This window comes from Perissodus microlepis, chromosome 4, assembly GCF_051167445.1.
Source record: "Perissodus microlepis isolate ML-2025 ecotype Zambia chromosome 4, ASM5116744v1, whole genome shotgun sequence".
In the NCBI taxonomy this organism is placed as follows: domain Eukaryota; kingdom Metazoa; phylum Chordata; class Actinopteri; order Cichliformes; family Cichlidae; genus Perissodus; species Perissodus microlepis.
Window position 1 is genome coordinate 16,998,347 of NC_140464.1, and position 18,648 is coordinate 17,016,994.

Genomic DNA, 18,648 nt, shown 5'->3' on the forward strand with positions numbered 1-18,648 from the left:
GGGGAATTTATAAACACACATACATAGAACCCATGATTCTGAGCCACGAGGTGCTAGAAACATCACTACCTGTAATGATCCCTTCTAAACATACGGGAGAATACATTACAGCAGCCCGCCTTGAGTGAATGGTGGTCTGTTGTGGACTCGATGACTCTTTCTAAGCCTCTTACTATGAATCCGTGGGGGTCTAGAAGGCAGATCCTTCTGTACAGATCAGACATGATTAATCTGATCTTTACTCACTGACTTGAAGTTTCTGGCTATCAGAGCACTCTTCAGCCATAACAGACAACAAAAATGGGTCATTTTAAAGTTTATGGCCACCACACCAGAGTATTTGAGGCTAGTGTTTTTGCTGGGCCCACCTGATTAACCAGACTACAACATTTTAGTGTATCGCTCGTATCTACGCAGGTCTATGACCTGAATACAAGTTATCAAGATTATTTCGAGCATTTCTGACAACGCTGGCTCCTTCAGAGCCAAACCGTGAGCTGTTCGTAGAGTTCTGTGGCACAGAGGTATGTTTCAGCCCTCATCTGCCAAGAAAGGCATGCACGGGTCACTCAAGATCAGGAAAAGAACTTCCTGCCCTGGAGAAATGCCAGGATGCCGGAGTGCACTCAATGAAGGCTTGTTTTCTCTAAGTGCTACATCCACAGGGAAAGTCCTGTGCTTTTTATTACAGCCTATCACACAGAATCAGCCCAGATCCTTGGTGTTTTCCACGGTATCCTTCTGATGCACATATGACCACCGGTGGGAAGTAACAAGGCACAATTCAAGCACTGTCTTTCAATGTGCTGTGCACTCATTTAGATATTTCTTCCATCACATATTTCTAATGACTTTTGAAGCATAGACAGTGACGTTTAACAGTTTATAAAACTGAGTCATGCTGCAGATGGTTAGATTGTGACAATGCAGTGTGTTAGTGCGTAAATACTAACGATAAAACAACAGGGTCACATGTAATAATAATTCTTCAGGTGCTTTGAGATTATAATATTTACTAATACTTCTATCAGATTTTCTCATGTAGGATTCCTGCATTTTCTTACCTGTACACTCCTGCTTCTACAAACAAGAGGTGCTCATACTTCATAGACCCTTTAGAAATACACTCATTTGGAGTTTGCGTTATTTGAGTCATAGCAAAGAAAAACTGCAGCGTTGTGGTTCACCCTTTTTTTCTCCTGGTCAGCGGCTAATCAGTAAAACTGCTTTGGAAACAGACTCCCCTTTCTATCCCCCCCGATCATCCTACTAATCTTTATAGAAAGACGGGAGATTACCATTTTCCTCCCCCACAGCCATATGCCAACTTATTTAACTGATGCCTGCGATGAATGTTTCAGCATCCTTGCTCATTTGCAACTTAAGTGTATTGACAGGACCATTAAAGCATGTGCAGTCCAGATGAGGCCTTCCTGTGTCTCGGGAGGATCCGAAAGGCTGCGTGAGCACGGAAGCAGATTGGGAAAATGAGGTGAGTCATCTCTGAGTGACAATCAGGCAATCAATACCTCCGTGCAGTCATACTGGCCTGACTCAGCAACCTTTCTAGGCTGCTTAAAGGAAGATTGTGCGATTATCACAAAACTATACATGGAAGAGCCGATTAAAGGTGCTGAGCTGCCTTTGTGCAGTCGCTGTGAACAGAAATAAATCATCCTGATTATCTTGCAAATTCAAAAAAACTCCCACTCACCAGGAGCACAAACAGGAAGCACTGGTTGGCAAATGGGGCAGGGCTGTTTCCGCAGGCAGAAAGGCCACATAAAAGCCCTGCTCACAGCATCTGCTTCCAATCAGATTGAACCTGCTTAACTGGATGAGACCGGAGGAAGGGAACTGATGGAGAAAAGAGTGATGGGGTGGACAGGGACCTTTTTTTTATCCCGTCCCTGAGGAGAAACAGACAGAGCAAAAAGGGGAGGGGCTGTTTTCTGTAGTTATTGATTGACTGGTTGAGCCTACGGTTCTCTCAGGTCGGTGCTTTTTGAGGTCATTTCTTCAACCTACTTTGGTCATCTTTTTATATCTTGACTCTGCCTGTGACGGCTGAAAGGCTTGGCAGCAGGACTTGATGATGATTCTCCATCTGTCCTTGAAAAACGTGGCTGGATATGTCCGTTTTAATATCTATCTTTTTGGTTTTTTTCTTTTAACACTTTTTGCTGCTTCATACTCCGGTTACCATTTGTTTCCCAGTGTGGTTGTGGTTTGCACTGAGGCTCCTGTGGGGTGAGCGTGACACAGTTACTTTAAAGACAGTCAGTATGTTCAAAACATTATTTTTAAATCATTTTTGTTGTTGCGTGTGACAATAAACATTTAACCAACTTCAAAAACATTAAACCTACTACAAGCATGTCTTCAAATTATGACTGAGTAATGTTTGTCTGTTTTTTCTTCAAATGAATGATTTGTAAAGCATACATTTGGTGCTAATAAATCCAGAATAAAGGATCTTATCAGTTCACCTAAAATGCTAATAGAAAACTAATTTCTTTATATTTTGCTTGGACAATGGGAAATCAGTTCAGTGATTTATTGAAACCTGTGCAAACATACACTGAAATAGAATGAATAAGGCAAACAGGCAAGACTGTATAATTCTAACAAGTTTGAAAATCAGCATTTTGTATGATGACTTTTGTTTTTTAACACAGCGTGAACTCTCAGGAATATTTTCTTGTCATTTCTGTAAGTTGTCTTCAGAAATAGTTCTCCAGGCTACTTGAAGGAGATTCGAAGCTCTTCTTCAGATGTTGGCTGCCTTTTTTGTCTGTTCTCTGTGAAGATGATCACTGCTTCAGCGATGTAGAGGTTCGGGTTCTGTGGAGGCCAATCCATTACTGATAGGTGTATTTTGTCCTTTTCAGCTATGCTTTTTTTTTTGGATTGGCTGGGTTTGGGATCACTGCCATACTGAAAAATGAAGGCATTACCAATCAGATGCTTTCCAGGTGGTACTGCATGATGAAACAAATCTCATGTGTTCATGATTGCATCAATCAATCCCTAACATCACTGGCTGAAATGCAGCCCAGACAGAACCTCGACAGTGTTTTACAGATAACTGTAAAACACTCACTGTTGCACCTCTCTCCTGACCTCAGTACACTCAAATGTGGAGTCATTAATCCATAAGACCTGTTCAAGCAGATTTTCAGTCCAGTTGTTGTGCAATTTGGCATACGTCACCCTTTTTCCCTGTTTCACTTTCTTAAAAATGACTTCTTAACAATGACCCATCCTCTAAGACCACATCAGTGAACAGCAGATGAATCAACAGGTCTTTGCTAGCACAATACTTTCAGATTTTGAAAGCAAGACTTCTAATTCAGCATTACTGCTTGTGCCAAAGTTTTTAAAAAAGTTCGTTTTTTGTGCCACTAGAGGGCGATGCACAAGCTACTCTGTGGGCACTAAACTCCTTCCAGCATGATTTATAGAAATAAAAACCCCATAAATAACTCAATGATGATATTTTTCAGAGCTTTAATGAAACATCGTCTGTGTTCATGTATGTCACATATGAGGAATGACAAACTCAATATAACACAATTTAACACTTTGAAAAAAAAAAAACATCAGTTGGGGGACTCTCCACCATTTGACCTTAGAACTGAAGAAGCTTCTCGGATGAGAGGTGAAACGTCTTCAAGTAACTTAAAGAAGTCCAGACGCTTTTCTTTGCAAGCTCCTTTGACTACGATGACCTGGATGACTGAGAACCTTCACAGACATCAGTTGGTCTGTTTTTTCTTGCTTACTTGCGAAACCAGTTAGTGTCTGGTTCACAATGTCACGTGCAGTGAAACCAAAAGCAGTTTTTCTTTAAGGAATTAGATTTTGTGTGGAACACAACTATCAGTGTCAACATGTCTGCCGTTTGGTTACAGCTGATAACCCTCCTCTGTGTCTCTTTTGGAGCCCCAAGCAGAGCAGGTAAGACTGACTTTTACTCAAGAGTTGCCTAATGCCTTTCTTTGGGTAGAGCTGTGTTGAGCCAGTGAACTGCTTTCCTTATGTGAAAACTGAAAGAATGGCATTAAACCTGTTTTGTGCTTCTATCACTACATGACACTGTTTCTCCTTTTTTGGCCTTTTGCTTTACTCCAAATTCTAAAAAATGCCCCAAATCTCTAAAAAATTAACAATTAAAAAGCACAAAAGAAAAGCACAGACAGCCTAACATCCACTTTCACTTCTAGTGTAACTGATCGGATCTTCAGTCTTATTTTAATGTCCTGCCACTCACAACATATGTAACATATCTACCCACAAAAAGTATTTTTAGAAATGATGTCAGGCGCTGTGGGTAAATACATGCACACATTTCCTGTTGAATAGTTAGACTTTGACTGAGCCTTCAGTGACACTGACTGTCAGCATGTCTGCTGTCTGCCTCTTCATTCTCATCCTTTGTCTCTATGGCACAGCTAGGACTGCTGCAGGTAAGGCTGAGACAGGTGTGTTACAGTAAATGATGTAAGGAGGAAGAGTTCATTCATGCTGATCAAACTGTATTGTGAGATATGATTGTAAGTATTATCTCTTTTTTATGCAGATGGTCATGCAGTGATACGGAGAAATGTTGGACAGCAAGTCACCATCCAGTGCAAAAGTGCTTCTAATCAGGAGATGCTGTATTTGAAGAGAGGCCTCAATGAGGAGGAGGACATTTTTTATTTGACAGATTTACAAAAATCTACTATTAACCAAAAATTTACTGACAGACTTCAGTTTCATGGGCAATTCCCCAATGTGGATATTCTCCTCAAAAACCTGACCCTGGATGATACAGGACCGTACTGGTGCGTGTACAAAATGAGTGGCAGGAACTATGAGCTCAAAACCTCAAGAGGCAATGGGTCTGTGCTGCTGGTGGTGACAGGTGAGTCTGAGTGTTTTTGTTTGTTTGTTTGTTTTTTTCAAAAGCTGTGCAGGAGTACAATATGTGCACCAATCCACCAAGTGAGTGAGTCAGTAAGTTCACACATGTTCTTAAATTGTTTTACAGAAACTGAGCACTTCTTCTTTTGTGTGGCCGGCAGTGCTGTCAAAATGTATTTGCTGTATTTGTAGGAACATAAAAATAGAAGTGGACAGATATTTTACAGACAGACTTAATTGCAACTTCACAATAAAAACACTGAAGTAATATCTAAATATATTTTCTAGAAAACAGACCTTTACCTACAGTGCCTAAGTGTGACCAATCACAGGGTGACACGCCCCTGGTCCTGGCCTATGTGGTGATCTGTGCTGCTGTGCTGATTGTCATCCTCATTGCCTCTCTCATCTGGATCGTCATCAAGGTATACGCATGTCTAAAACCACAGAAGTATAACCACACATCACTGTAATAGAATAATAATGTATAACAATAAATGACTGTACAGCTAGACCAGCAACAGGCCAGAAACAAGTTTCATATTAAAACTGATTTAAATTCTTTCTTTTCTTTTCTTTTTTTGCATTGCCCAATTTTACAACATGTCTGACCAGCAAATTTTTATACATTTGGTGGTCAGACATTATCTTTTAGGAAGACTAATGACAAAAAAGAGGAAAAGAGAGAACCTCAGCAAACAAAGCTTGCACAGACCATTTGTGGTTATATTAACAGCCCCACAATTCACTATATGTTTTTCTTCCAGAACAACCGCTTGCACAACAAAGCAAGAACAAGACGAGACTATTTAAACTCTGCACCAGAGTGCTGAAGATCAAGCTTTGTGGTAACTCAGTCTATTTTCACTCCTCGGTTCTCGTATGTGTCTCAGAGAAAGATGGGTAACAGTGAATTCGAATGTAAAGCGGTACAACAAAAGAACAACTGGCACTGACGCTGCAGAATATTTAGAAATGCTTTGTATGAAAATAGATGATATAACTCCATCAGAGTTAAGCTCAAATATTGTGTTTTCTTTTTTCTTACATAGTACTGACATGAACATGTTTAAATTCATGTCACTTTCACGGTTTGATTTTCATGTTTTTTACATATAAAATGTTTGTGGATAATTAATTTTGTAAATCAGCGGTTTTCAGATTGTGGCCTGGGTCCCTCTGTTGGGCTCAGAGCAACTGTGAGTGGGGGGAAATAATGAGGGGAAACTATGTAAGTTGAATAATTGTGGTTTATGGAAAATAAATATTTAATTGAATAAAATGTAATCTGGTTGCTTTTTTTTAAACCAAGAAATCAAACCTGACCCAAATGGAGACTCAGACACTGAGCTACTGTCATCCTTCCAGCATGATTTGTAGACTTTCTAAACATAGTCCGAATAACCCAATGATAATATTTTAGAAGTTTAATGAGACATAATCTGTGTCCATGTGCATCACATACATTTGTAATTTGAAGTGTCTGACCTGGAAGTCGGAGTTAAAGATATTTATTGTCACTTGCGTATATTTTGACTACAGCTAAAAGTTCAGTGTCTGGTTTTGCAACGTGATGTGTTTGTGAAAAAAGCAGTGAAACCAAAAGTGGTTTTTCCTTGAGGAATTAGATTTTCTGTGGACTTTACATATCTGAGATCTGAACTCAGCAATGAGTAGCTCCTCCATTATTGCCTTTGCCATCAGAACAGTGTGACTACTTGACAGAAAGTTACAATGAATCCACATTTTTCCATCTGCCTTTTGTTTTGTACCCTTTCCCCAGCCACAAATAAAGGGCTCGCCTCTTGTTAAATTATAATTTGTTCTAAGTGTCTGCGTTTGGTCCCTCCTCATCTCTCCACACGGTCTGCCAGCGCAGACTTTCACAGAGAGGCTTCAATGAGGAGGAGGACATTTTTTTCACTGATTCACAAAAATCTGCAATTAACCAAAAATTTACTGAAAGACTTCAGCTTCATGGGAAATTCCCCATCAAAAACTTGACCCTAAAAGATACAGGACTGTGAAGGCGCGTGTACAGGATAATTGACAGGAACTATGCAGTTAAAACCACAAGAAGCTCAGGGTCTGTGCTCCTCGTGGTGACAGGGGAGCCTCATTCGTTCATTTATTCTTCTAGAGAGACCTTTTGAGCTGAACATATTCCCCCAGACATTTTCTTTGTCCAAAAACCAAGTAGAATTTCAACACAGGGGCTTACAAGAAAATATAAGTATTGTAGAGAAAGTCACTGTGTTTCATCTAATGAGTTTCATTTCAGCAAGTCTACAAGCATTAAACAGACCAGCGTTAAAAAGAATGAGCACCTCTGGGTTTTTTTTTGGTTTTCTGTGGTCTGCAATACTGTGAAAATGTATGCCCACTTCCTGGTTTCTTAGGTTTATGCATATTTCTCACACTTATGTTATTTAAGATCCTCAAACAAATTTTAGTAATAGACAAAGACAAACACTTAATACAAATTTTCAATGATGAGCTGTTTAATTAAAGGAAAAAAGCCATCCAAACCAACCTGAAATATGTGACAGTAATTGTACTGTGCAGGAATTGTTTTAATTCAGCCACGTTGAAATGATTTTTGGTTATGAAGGTCCTGTTAAGATCATGCCAAAACATCTCAATCTAATTTAAGTCCAGATTTTGATTAAGCCATTCCAAAACCTTTTTGTTTTGTTCTTTTTAAAACTGATAGCCAGAAATATTCTTTCAGGATTTTCTGGCAGGCAGCAGAATTCATGGTTTCATCAATTACAGCAACTTACTGAGATCCTGAAGCAGCAAAGCAGCCCCAGACCATCACACTACCACCACCATGTTTGACTGTTGGGAAGATGTTCCTTTGATGAAATGCTGTTAATTTGATACCGGATGTAACAAGATGCAAAACTTTCAAATAGCCAAGTTTTAGTCTCATCAGTCCACAGAGTATCCAAAAGTCTTGGGGATCAACAAGATGGTTTTTTTTGGCAAATATGAGACGAACCTTTGATGTTTTTGCTCAGCGGTGGTTCTCTCTTTGGAATCCTCCAGTAGATGCCATTTTTGCCAAGTCTCTTTCTTATTGTTGAATTGTGAACTCTGACCTAAATGAGCCCAGTGAGGAATAATCTTAGTAGGTTGACCACTCGTGGGACAATGCACTGCTGTTCCAGGTCTTTCCCATTTGTGGATAATGGCTCTCACCATAGTTCTCTGGAGTCCAGAACCTTAGAAATGGCTTTGGAACCCGTTCCAGACTGATAGACATCAGTCTCTTTGTGTCTCATTTGGTTCCTTAGACATGATGTGTTGATTTTTTCAATCTTTGAGCCTATCTCACTTTGTCAGACAGCTTTTGTTTAGGTGATTTCTCTGTTCAACAGGTCTGACAGGTGCGCATCAGTCATTTATGTTGCACACTGTCCTGCCATTGTTGGATAAAACTGCTTTTATAGAGTGAATAGAGTGAAGGTCATCGTGACCTCCCAGTTACTGATTAAAGGGGTCTCATTTATTCTGGGAAATGACTCGGCTGGTGGGAGAGTTTTCCCTGTGTCAAGTGTGTTCCCTATTTGTGTGGTTACTCTTGAGCGATCGTGTAAATTTGATGATGTTGTTGATTTTGCTGAAACATTTATGGCTATGTGCTCAGTGAAAAGATTCCCAAAAGCTGTCCCATTATGTACACTACAAGCCAAAACTGTTATAAAGGACCTGATTAAGTTGTTTTCTCCCTTTGGGCTCCCAAAAATCTGACCTGGAGTATGGCACACAGTGGGATGAGGGTGTGCCATTATTGATGTGTGACATTAGGGAAGCCACTCAAGAATCCTTATGGTTCAGTCCCTCAGATCTAGTGTTTGGTTATGTGGTCTGATGCCTCCTTTGGCTCCTTAAGGAGAAATGGTTGTCAGAAACTCAACATAATGTTCTCGATTAGGTTAGCAGTCTTCGCGAGAGACTCCACTTTGCATGTCAGTTAGCACAGGAAAATATGACGCATGCACAGACTAAGATAAAGGCTCATTATGATGAAAACAAAAAAAACTGTAACAGAAGTGTCCAGCCTGGAGAGAAAGTGTTGGTGTTGTTATCTATGGTAGGATCCAGCTTGCAAGCCAAGTTCGCTGGTCCATGTCTAGTAGAAACGAAAACCAGTGACAATAATTATGTGATCCAAACCCCACATAGAGAGAAGTAAAGCAAGTGTGTAAGTTCATCTCTGAATGTTTGTAAAGCATTCCCGCGTTAAGCTTAACAACCGATATATGGAGCGACTGCCTCTCCCTCCCTCTCCTGCTGCTACTTAAATCATGAAACTGATTAATGATCGGCTGATCAGCTTTTCTGTCGCAAGTCCGTCTCTCTTGTTTGTTTTTGGCCCACTTCTCGCCAGAAAGAGGAAACCAGGGGCTGAACAACAGCAGCACGTTTAAGCTTGATAATCTGTTGTTAGAATTTATTTAATATTACTTTCTACACCAGGATCCTTTTCTACGTAGCTGACAGCTGGTAACTGTGCAGGGGCGGATCTAGCAAAATTTAGCCAGGGGGGCCAATAGGGCATTAACAGGGAAAAGGGGGCACAAAGACATAATTTTCTTTCTTATTCTCATTTAAAATGTCTAGCTTTTAATAAATAATTATCCGAATCTTACACCCAAGTTTTAATCTGATGTAAAATGTATAGAAGTCCATTACTGTATATAGTGACTATTAAGTCTAATATATACCCTAGTAAGCTATAGTACTTTTTCCTTTGGGAAGGTACAATCTATGCAGTCTACAATTCTGTTGAAGAAAGATGTTGAATCTATTTAATTATTCTTGGAAAATAATTTATTTCTGTGCATTTTTTTCACACTGCATCAAATTAAAGTTGATTACGTCAATTAAGCATCATGAGGTGGGGGGGTGGTTCCCTATTTTTATTTTTTATTTTTTGCTGGGAGTTTTAGAACCCTATTAGTTAGGTTGCTTACTCTTTAAAATACCAGAATAGGACGGATGGAGTAGGTTTAACTTTATTAGATTGATCAGTATTGCTGAACTATGAAATATTTTGGGTGGAGTGTATTTTTTGCATACAGGTATAACAGAATAGCTTTAGTGTTTTGTTTTGTTTTGTTTTTTTAACTTGAGTATGAACTTATACAAAAAGCAGCAAGATATTAAAAAAACTGTTTTATTGATTAAAAAACACACTATATCGGATTCATATCGGTATCGGCAGATATCCAAATTTATGATATCGGTATCGGACATAAAAAAGTGGTATCGTGCCATCTCTACTTTCTACATTGTAGATACATACTGAAGACATAAAGTTTATGCATAAGTTCAGTAAGGAAACACAAGGACTCATTTTAGGACAGATCTCAAAAAAGAAAAGAAAAGAAAAGAAAAACTTACCTTGGTTTTTATGATTTAGAGGTAACTTTAAAAAAACACAAAACAGCCAAAGACGTTCCTGTTCAGATGGACATTTGATTTAATTATGTATCTGACCCTGTGTTGTTCACGAATCTGTTTCATTGTTTAGATGTATTTCTTTTTTCTTTTAGAGTTAGGCACCCTGTCTTTTAAAGTTGCTTGCTTTTTCTAATAAAACATGAAATTCTTGTTATTTTTGTTTAAAATCGTTTATTTGTTTTATGTTTATCAGGAATTCAAACAAAGACGCAGGGGAAACCTGACCAAAGCAGACTTGAGGGACAAAAATATTTGCAGTGGTGTTTTTACCATTAACGCATTCTTTATGATACCCATGAATTCATCCGTGGATATGAATGTGTGCAGTTCTTAAATCTCCCTGCTTATTAAACAAAAGAAACATTTGTGGATTTCTATCTGGGTGGAAGCTTTTGCAGAGGTTTTAACAGGGTTGTCTCCATGGCTCGTAAAAGTTCAGCTTTCAGACTCGTTTTAATCACTTGTTCTTGCTTTTGCACTCACAAAGACATAATCACATGTGGATTTGGAGAGACTTTGTCTGTACCTGGAGCCTGAGTAGCAGAAGAAAAGCATTCCCAGTAAATACATCTGGGAATACACCCATGAAAGTAACCTCAGTGAACATGTGCCAGCAACCCGTGAGAACAGTAAATCTTACCTGTCATACCACCCTGTGGTAATCGGCTTTAAACTGACAAAAAGAAAAAGACTTGAAAACCACTGTTTGGATAGCAGCTTTGGTAATATTTTGATAATATTATTATGTAGTATTAGCTACAAATTCTTACTTGTTGTAAATACAGAAGTCTTAATTAAAGTCTTGTAGAGCTTTTGAGTCTTTTGCACTGACTGTGACACTCCCCTTTAGTCTATAGCTGTGAAGTCAGAGCCAGCAGCTACTTGTCTCCCATCAAGGACCAGAGGTTGATCCACAATGTGCACGTGCAAAGCAAGCAGAAAAAAACCTGCTTGCATCTCAGCTTGAAAAGCTTAAGCCTTTGTTGACGGGACGCCCTGTGGATCTCAGTAGGGTCAAAGACAAGCCTGCTTCCTGTGACTATAGCAACTGCAGCCACAAGATGGTAGTAAAGTAAAGGCTGATTGCAAGCAGGCAGGGAGTTTATGACAGACTGATGAAAGAGGATGCTTCCACCAGGCAAGCACTAGTGAAATCTGAAGCACACATTAATTGTTTTTCCTGGAGTGGATTTCCCAATGAATTCACCCCAAGGTCAGACTGTGCAATGCTCAGAGAAACTGCAAAGAAAGCAAGCACTAACAGTAGCATGACCTGTGTTAAATGGTTGCCAGGGTCTCTTCTATGTAAAATGAACGTGACAGCATGGCTCAGGTTTGCAAAGTTGCATCTTTAACAAAGCATGTTGTTGGAGGGGTGATGACTTGGGTTTGGTTGTTCTGAGTCAACCATGAACTCTTCTGTATACTAAAGTATTCTAGAGTCAAATGTGAGGCCATGTGTCTGACTGTTAAAGCTCGTCTGAAATGATATCATGCAGTAGGAAGAATGTATAACAGAATGACTTAAAAAGAAAACAGTGCTACTGGAATGAGCCAGTAAGAGTTCAGACCTCAAGCTTATCAAAATGCTTAGTGGGATATTCAGACTGCCGTACATAAACAAATGTTTACAAACCTCAGTGAACTGAAACTACACTGCAAAAAACAGTGGGCCAAAATCCCTCGACAACAATGTGAAATACCGATAAAGCCATACAGGAAACAATTAATTCAAGTTAGTGTTTTAAAAGGTGGCTTGATGAGCTGCTGAATTATGCAGTGAGCTTAGTTTCTGCTAAGTACTCAGAGGGCTGTGAAAACTTCGCACGATAAACATCCGCCTGCAGTAGTCTGTGGTTAACACCAAATATCTGTTTTTTTGCTGCTAGGGGGCGATGTAAGTGTTCTAAAAATGGCCCTCCAGCCTCTGTTGACAATCTCCTGGCCTACTTTGACACGATTTGTGCACACTGCATAAACATACATAGTCTATATCACCCAGAGACAATACTTAAGAAACGTTTGATGTAGAACAGTCTCATTTTCATTCAGATCACACACATTTATAGTGACCCGAGGAGCTGAGGAATTTTATCATTAAATAAAAGCTCTTTATTTTTGCAGAAAAGCATATTAATGTATTTGTTTGTCAGGTGTCTTTGTCCTGTTGCATCTTTCCCCCCTTTGAGCAACTGCAAGCTCCTAAAACATATGAAGCAGTGACAATACCCTGCCTGAAAACCAGAGAAGTTTAAAATGCTAAATTGATTTGACCTCAGATTAAAGGTGGCTTTAATGCTCTGCCAGTGATAATGAATGCACGGTGCTTATATTTTCATTGTCACTCACTGATACCACTACGTCACGTGTTGCTTTCAAGAAGTGTGTCAGGCGCTGTGGGTAAAAACATGCACACATTTCCTGTTGAATAGTTAGACTTCAACTCAACCTGGAGTGACACTGACTGTCAGCATGTCTGCTGTCTGCCTCTTCATTCTCATCCCTTGCCTCTATGGCACAGCTAGGACTGCTGCAGGTAAGGCTGAGACAGGTGTGTTGCAGTAAATGATGTAAGGAGGAAGAGTTCATTCATGTTGATCAAACTGTATTGTGAGATATGATTGTAAGTATTGTCTTTTGTTATGCAGATGGTTATGCAGTGATACGGAAAAATGTTGGACAGCAAGTCACCATCCAGTGCAAAAGTGCTTCTAATCAGGAGATGCTGTATTTGAGGAGAGGCCTCAATGAGGAGGAGGACATTTTTTATTTGACAGATTTACAAAAATCTACTATTAACCAAAAATTTACTGACAGACTTCAGTTTCATGGGCGATTCCCCAATGTGGATATTCTCCTCAAAAACTTGACCCTGGATGATACAGGACCGTACTGGTGCGTGTACAAAATGAGTGGCAGGAACTATGAGCTCAAAACCTCAAGAGGCAATGGGTCTGTGCTGCTGGTGGTGACAGGTGAGTCTGAACAGTTTATTTATGCTTCTGCAAAACTTACTGAGCTGAAAATTTTCCACCGGACATTTATGTTATACAAAAACCATGTAAGAGTTCAACATGTGCTTTACAACAAAATACACCAAAGTATTGTAGCGGACGATGTAGAACTAATCACTCATGTGATCAATCAATATCAGACTGTTTATATTTATTGTTATTTATATTAGAGGCAGAAAGTGTTTCATTTCATTTCTAAACAGACTGGTGTTACAGAAATGGAGCGTTTCTGCTTTTGTGTGGCTCTAAATTTGATTTCTCTGAATTATTTTTTTTTTTAATTTGTGATGTCAGAATGAAAAAATACAGATGGAGGGAAAAATCCTAATGAAACAGAAATATTTACAACTTTACACTAAAAACAATTTAATAACATATGAATATAATTTCTAGAAAGCGGATCAGCAGCAGTTCAACGGCCTGTGTGCACTGAGCAGTCCCAGGGTGACCTGGTCCTGGTCTCTGTGGTCATCTGTGCTGCTGTGCTCATTGTCGTCCTCACGGTCTTCCTCATATGGATCATCATCAAGGTATGTGCTTTGATGTGACAGCATCTGTGTGTGTGTGTAAATGTTAAAACATCATAAGTCGTATAATCATAAAATGCCTCTTTAGAAATTGTATTGTTGCAAAGATGTAGAGAGACTGAAATCTCAGCAACAACAAGCTTCACAAAATTCAGCGAATAATAATCAAATCGCTTAACGTGACCTGCAAATAACAGTCGGCATTGTCTTTTTCCTCCCAGACCAAGCCCTTGCGCAGCACAGTGAAAAAAAGACAAGTCCCGGTCAACGACGTTTATGAGGATATGCGCGGCACAATCAGGCGCTGAAGAGTCGACGCCAAACTCCGTGAACTCTCGGCACCACTGTGGTGTAAGCTCGGTCTGTTCTCACGCTTCATGCCCTGTGTGGGTGTCTGTTAAAGAGCAACAGTGAGGTAAAATGGTGCAACACAAGAACACTTGCTCTGTAGATTATTTGTAATCTTTATAAGAGGATTGTCAACATTGAGGCTTGTCAGTGGTATTTTGGGATGTACCCAGACGGAGGCGGAGAGGTTTTTTTTGTTTTTGTTTGTAACTGTAAATATGTTAATCTTTGTTGTCAGTTTTTCAAAAACTTTGCTTTTTTTTACTAAACTTTTTTTAAAAATATAATTTAATGCAATATGTGATGTCTTTGGGTTGTACAGTCGCTGCAGCGTGAGGCAGGGTGGGTGGGACATTCACTTGGGGTGGGGTGGACTGAATGAATTGAATTTATATGTGTTTGTGTACATGTATTGATTTTTCCAGTATCTGAAGAGGGAAATAAGCCAGAAAACAGTTAATTCAAATGAAGACACGAATGTTTTGTAAAATACTGTGTATTTTCATCTTAATAAACTATCTGCCATCCATATGAATCTAGTTAGTTTTTATTTATTTATTTTTAGTAAGACGTGGCACTGAGATTACTACAGCAGTACAAACTCACAGCATAATACAACAGTGTTACCATGTGTTAATACAGCACCAGATATGTTGGTGTGCAATGTCTACATGTCTTCATACATTAGCATGATTTTAACAACAGGACCAGTCAAAAAAACTAGTCAAACTAATGCAATGCTAGGACGATTACTTTAAAGGCATAAAAACTGTTATCATTTTAAAATGTTTCCATCATATCCCAAAGAAGTAACACTTTAGCTCTTAAAGCTTGTGCTCATTTCCACTGTAAAAGATTTATAATACAACCAACGTCATTTTTCTAAATGGTTGTTAATTTAAAAATTAAAAAAATTAAATAACTAAAAAATTACCAAGGGTTGCTATAAATGTTAAAGTAATTTCCTAACTTACAGGCAGCTGGATGTCAGTAACTTACTGTATTTTTCATTTACAGTAATTAAAAAAAAAATCACTCTGATGTTGTGAAACCCTCTCGACCACAACCCTGAGAGGAAAAAAATCTAATCAAAATACCACATGAAAACTTTTTTTCTCCCTGCTTACTTTACAGTCACGGACTGTAAGGCAGAGGGCAACAAAACAAGTCAGAGGACAGGGCACTTAAAAATGTCTCAGATACATGTAAATGAATAACAATAATACTTTATACCAACCTTTTAGTATTTTAAAAGAAATCTTCTCTCTCATTGGCCATTTTTTCTCAGCCAGGTTACCACGGTGAATGGAATTACAGTAGTGAGCAGGTACTTTCCCACACTCCTTTGGCATTTACAGTAATTTACTGTTTACACATATTACAGTATCTTACTGTGCAGTGGTGTGAAGAAGTGTTTGCCCCCTTCTTGATTTACTTTTTTTGGGGGGTATTTGTCATACTTTTCAGATCATCAAACACATTTACATATTAGAAAAAGATAATGCGAGTAAACACAACGCAGTTTCTAAATGAAAGTGTTTATTATGAGGGGGGGGGGGGGGCAAACCTACATGGCCCAGTGTGAATAAGTCATTGCCCTCTCCTAACCTAATAACTGGTTGTTCCAGCCTTAACAGCAACAGCTTTAATCAAGCATTTGCGATAACTGGCAATGAGCCTTTTACAGCTCTGTGGAGGAATTTTGCCCCACTCAGCCACAGTGGAGGGTTTCCACTTGAGATGCTGTGTTGTTGTCACAGCATCTCAGTCGGATTCAGGCCACTCCAAAGTCTTCATTTAGTTTTGTAAGCCATCTAGGGACTTTTTCGTGTGTTTTGGATCATTGTCCTGCTGCAGAAGCTAAGTGCGCTTTAATTCGAGGTCATCAACAGATGCTGGACATTCTCCTCCAGGATTTTTTGGTAGACGGCAGAATTCATGGTTTTCCAGGTCCTGAGGCAGAAAAACAGCCCCAGCTCATCACACTACCACCACCGTATTTTACCGTCAGTATGATGTTGATGATGTTCCTTTTTGAAAATGCTGTTTTACTTTTACGCCAGATGTAATGGGAAACACACCTTCCAAAAACTTTTGTGTCGTCAGAGTATTTTTCCAAAAGTTCTGGAAATTATAAAAATGTTTTCTGACAAAACTGAGGTGAGCCTTTATGTTCCTTTTGCTCAGCAGTGGTTTAGTCTTGGAAATCTGTCATCCAGGCCATTTTTTCCCCAGTGTCTCTCTTTTCGTGGATTTATGAACACTGACCTTAACTGAGACAAGTGAGGCCTGCAGTTCTTTGAATGTTGGTCTGGGATGTGTTGAGATATCTTGGATGAGTCGTTGCTGCACTCTTGGGGTCATTTTGGTCTGCCGGGGAAGCTTCTTCACTGTTCCATGTTTTTGCCAGTTGTGGATAATGGCTCTCACTGTGGTTCACTGGAGTCCCACAGCTTTAGAAATTTATAACCTATTCCAGACTGAGAGATCTCAGTTACTTTGTTTCTCATTTGTTCCTGAATTTCCTTGGATTGCAGCATGACGTCTGGATTTTGAGGATCTTTTGGTCTTCTCTACTTTGTAAGGCAGGTCCTAGTTAAGTGATTTCTTGATTGAGAACAGGTGTGGCAGTAATCAGGCCTGGGTGTGGCTAGAGAAATTGAACTCATCTTACCAAGCCATGTAAGTTTGGATTTTTTCCCCCCTTATTAATAAACACCTTCCTTTAGAAAGTGCATTTTGTGTTTACTTGTGTTAACGAACTGAAATATTTAAGTGTGATAAACATACAAAAAAAAGGAAATCGGGAAGTGGGCAAACACTTTTTCACACCACTGCAGGTATCACGGTCTAATGCAAAACGGAGCTCAGCTTTTGCTCAGACTTGCAGTGTGCAATGAAGTGGTATAAGAATGCAGGATAACGTGGGTACCTGAAGACATTACTAGATGTTAACTACATCATTCTTAGGTAAATCTTTAAAATCTCTAAAATTGCCTTCACAGCGCTCAACTCTCCATACAGGTTTGAATAATTTCAGAACTATTTTACAACTGTCCCATGGCTTGAATTTAAACCCGTCTTCAGTCACTGACATCCCAAATCAAATCAAACGTGTTTTTTTCCTACTTTTTTCTTATTTTAATGCCTCTCCCACTATTTATTTATTATTCGAGGATAAATCAGTATTCAGAGTATTAAATCCTAGAAAATTAAAGTTAACCTCAAACCAAATAAAGAAAAAACAGCCATTTGTAAAATTCAGCATGATAATTTATTGCCAGCATTGAGTCAAGCCAGTACATGTGTTCTCTTAAGCAAGCGGTGGATTTTCAAACACTGTAACTGAAGTGGCACTTTAAACAAAATAAGTCAAGACAAGTTTTACTTAAGCACAGGGATGAGATGTGCCATATGAGTCAACAATAACCTAAGAAAAACAAAAAAACCCATCTCATCTGGCACTATTGTGCAAGCGCTATAAGTTGGATGTAGTTGTGTAGCATGACTGTGGTCACAAAACGAGTCTGCCTCTGAAGCACGGAAGGGCAACCAAAGCCTGCAAGTGTGAATTTGGGTTTAAGTGATTGTGGGTTACATGTCAATGTATGCTCGTGCAAGCTGTTGTGTGCGTGCGTGTGTGTGTTTACAGGCAGACCACTTTCAAGAAGTCCAGCGAGGTGTGGAAAACATGCTTTTTGAGGTGAGCCTGAGACGGAAACTGAGACTGCTCGAAGAAAAACAAGTTAGAGCCAAGGACCCGAGCACACTCTCCACCACAGTTTCATATGGCCTTTACAAAAAAATAAAAAATACAATCTTCCGTCTTGTTCACCAGTGTGGATGAATTCAGCCAGATTTGCACAAGTACAAAAAATTTGTTATTGAGCAACTGCGGCGGTTTTTGTACCTGTCATAACCTGTAACAGGAAACAGCATGTGTTCTAAACCTGAAGTCCTAAAATACTGAAAACATCAGTAACAGATAATAATCTGCTGCAGTGTTACACTGCCAGTGGGTGTTTACAAAAAAACAAAAACGGATGCGACTTGAAGCTCCATCTGCAGACAGTCTGCTTTAACATAACCTCCTTCCCACTTCCCTTTCAGGTTTCAGAGTCTGAGCTGTTGATCAGACGCTGAGGAATAAAAGAGCTGTAGACACGTAACTCGTTACTCACTTCTCGTGCTTTTTGTTTTTTTCCTTCAGCATTTTATCAGAAGCTGTTTTCTGTAATTAGGGTAATAGTGGAAACCGGTGACATTCACTCGGCGTTTTTTTTAAAGATGTGTAGGCAGGTGTTGAAGGGTGAAAGGTTTGGATTTGCACTGTGTGGCTGAAAATAGCACTCTGATCGGTGTTTTCCATGTTTTCAAGT

At 39.3% G+C, this 18,648-nt stretch overlaps 2 protein-coding genes across 4 annotated transcripts; both read left to right on the forward strand.

Moving 5' to 3' along the window:
• Positions 1–3,318: 3,318 nt before the first annotated feature.
• LOC146388694 (polymeric immunoglobulin receptor-like) lies at positions 3,319–6,151 on the forward strand. Of its 2 annotated transcripts, none has more exons than XM_084926150.1 (4): positions 3,319–3,960; positions 4,583–4,909; positions 5,197–5,333; positions 5,676–6,151. In XM_084926150.1, the coding sequence occupies exons 1-4, from the start codon at positions 3,894–3,896 to the stop codon at positions 5,739–5,741; spliced, it is 597 nt and encodes a 198-aa protein (XP_084782276.1). In that variant the 5' UTR covers positions 3,319–3,893; the 3' UTR covers positions 5,742–6,151. The 2 variants fall into 2 exon arrangements, with proteins under 2 accessions (XP_084782276.1, XP_084782277.1); XM_084926151.1 differs by lacking the exon at positions 3,319–3,960 and adding an exon at positions 4,388–4,469.
• A 6,666-nt stretch (positions 6,152–12,817) lies between these two features.
• LOC146388695 (uncharacterized) lies at positions 12,818–14,798 on the forward strand. Of its 2 annotated transcripts, none has more exons than XM_084926148.1 (4): positions 12,818–12,931; positions 13,029–13,355; positions 13,788–13,924; positions 14,143–14,798. In XM_084926148.1, exons 1-4 carry the CDS (start codon positions 12,853–12,855, stop codon positions 14,227–14,229), a joined length of 630 nt encoding a protein of 209 aa, XP_084782274.1. In that variant the 5' UTR covers positions 12,818–12,852; the 3' UTR covers positions 14,230–14,798. The 2 variants fall into 2 exon arrangements, with proteins under 2 accessions (XP_084782274.1, XP_084782275.1); XM_084926149.1 differs by having other exon boundaries at positions 12,818–12,916.
• Positions 14,799–18,648: the final 3,850 nt, after the last annotated feature.

Excerpts from the sequence above, each read along its gene's own strand:
- LOC146388694 (XM_084926150.1), top strand. The coding sequence starts at position 3,894 with ATGTCTGCCGTTTGGTTACAGCTGATAACCCTCCTCTGTGTCTCTTTT. Across the intron at positions 3,961-4,582 it reads TGGAGCCCCAAGCAGAGCAG|ATGGTCATGCAGTGATACGG; the intron begins GTAAGACTGACT and ends TTTTTTATGCAG. Across the intron at positions 5,334-5,675 it reads TCATCTGGATCGTCATCAAG|AACAACCGCTTGCACAACAA; the intron begins GTATACGCATGT and ends TTTTTCTTCCAG.
- LOC146388695 (XM_084926148.1), top strand. The coding sequence starts at position 12,853 with ATGTCTGCTGTCTGCCTCTTCATTCTCATCCCTTGCCTCTATGGCACA. Across the intron at positions 12,932-13,028 it reads TGCAGGTAAGGCTGAGACAG|ATGGTTATGCAGTGATACGG; the intron begins GTGTGTTGCAGT and ends TTTGTTATGCAG. Across the intron at positions 13,356-13,787 it reads TGTGCTGCTGGTGGTGACAG|AAAGCGGATCAGCAGCAGTT; the intron begins GTGAGTCTGAAC and ends TATAATTTCTAG.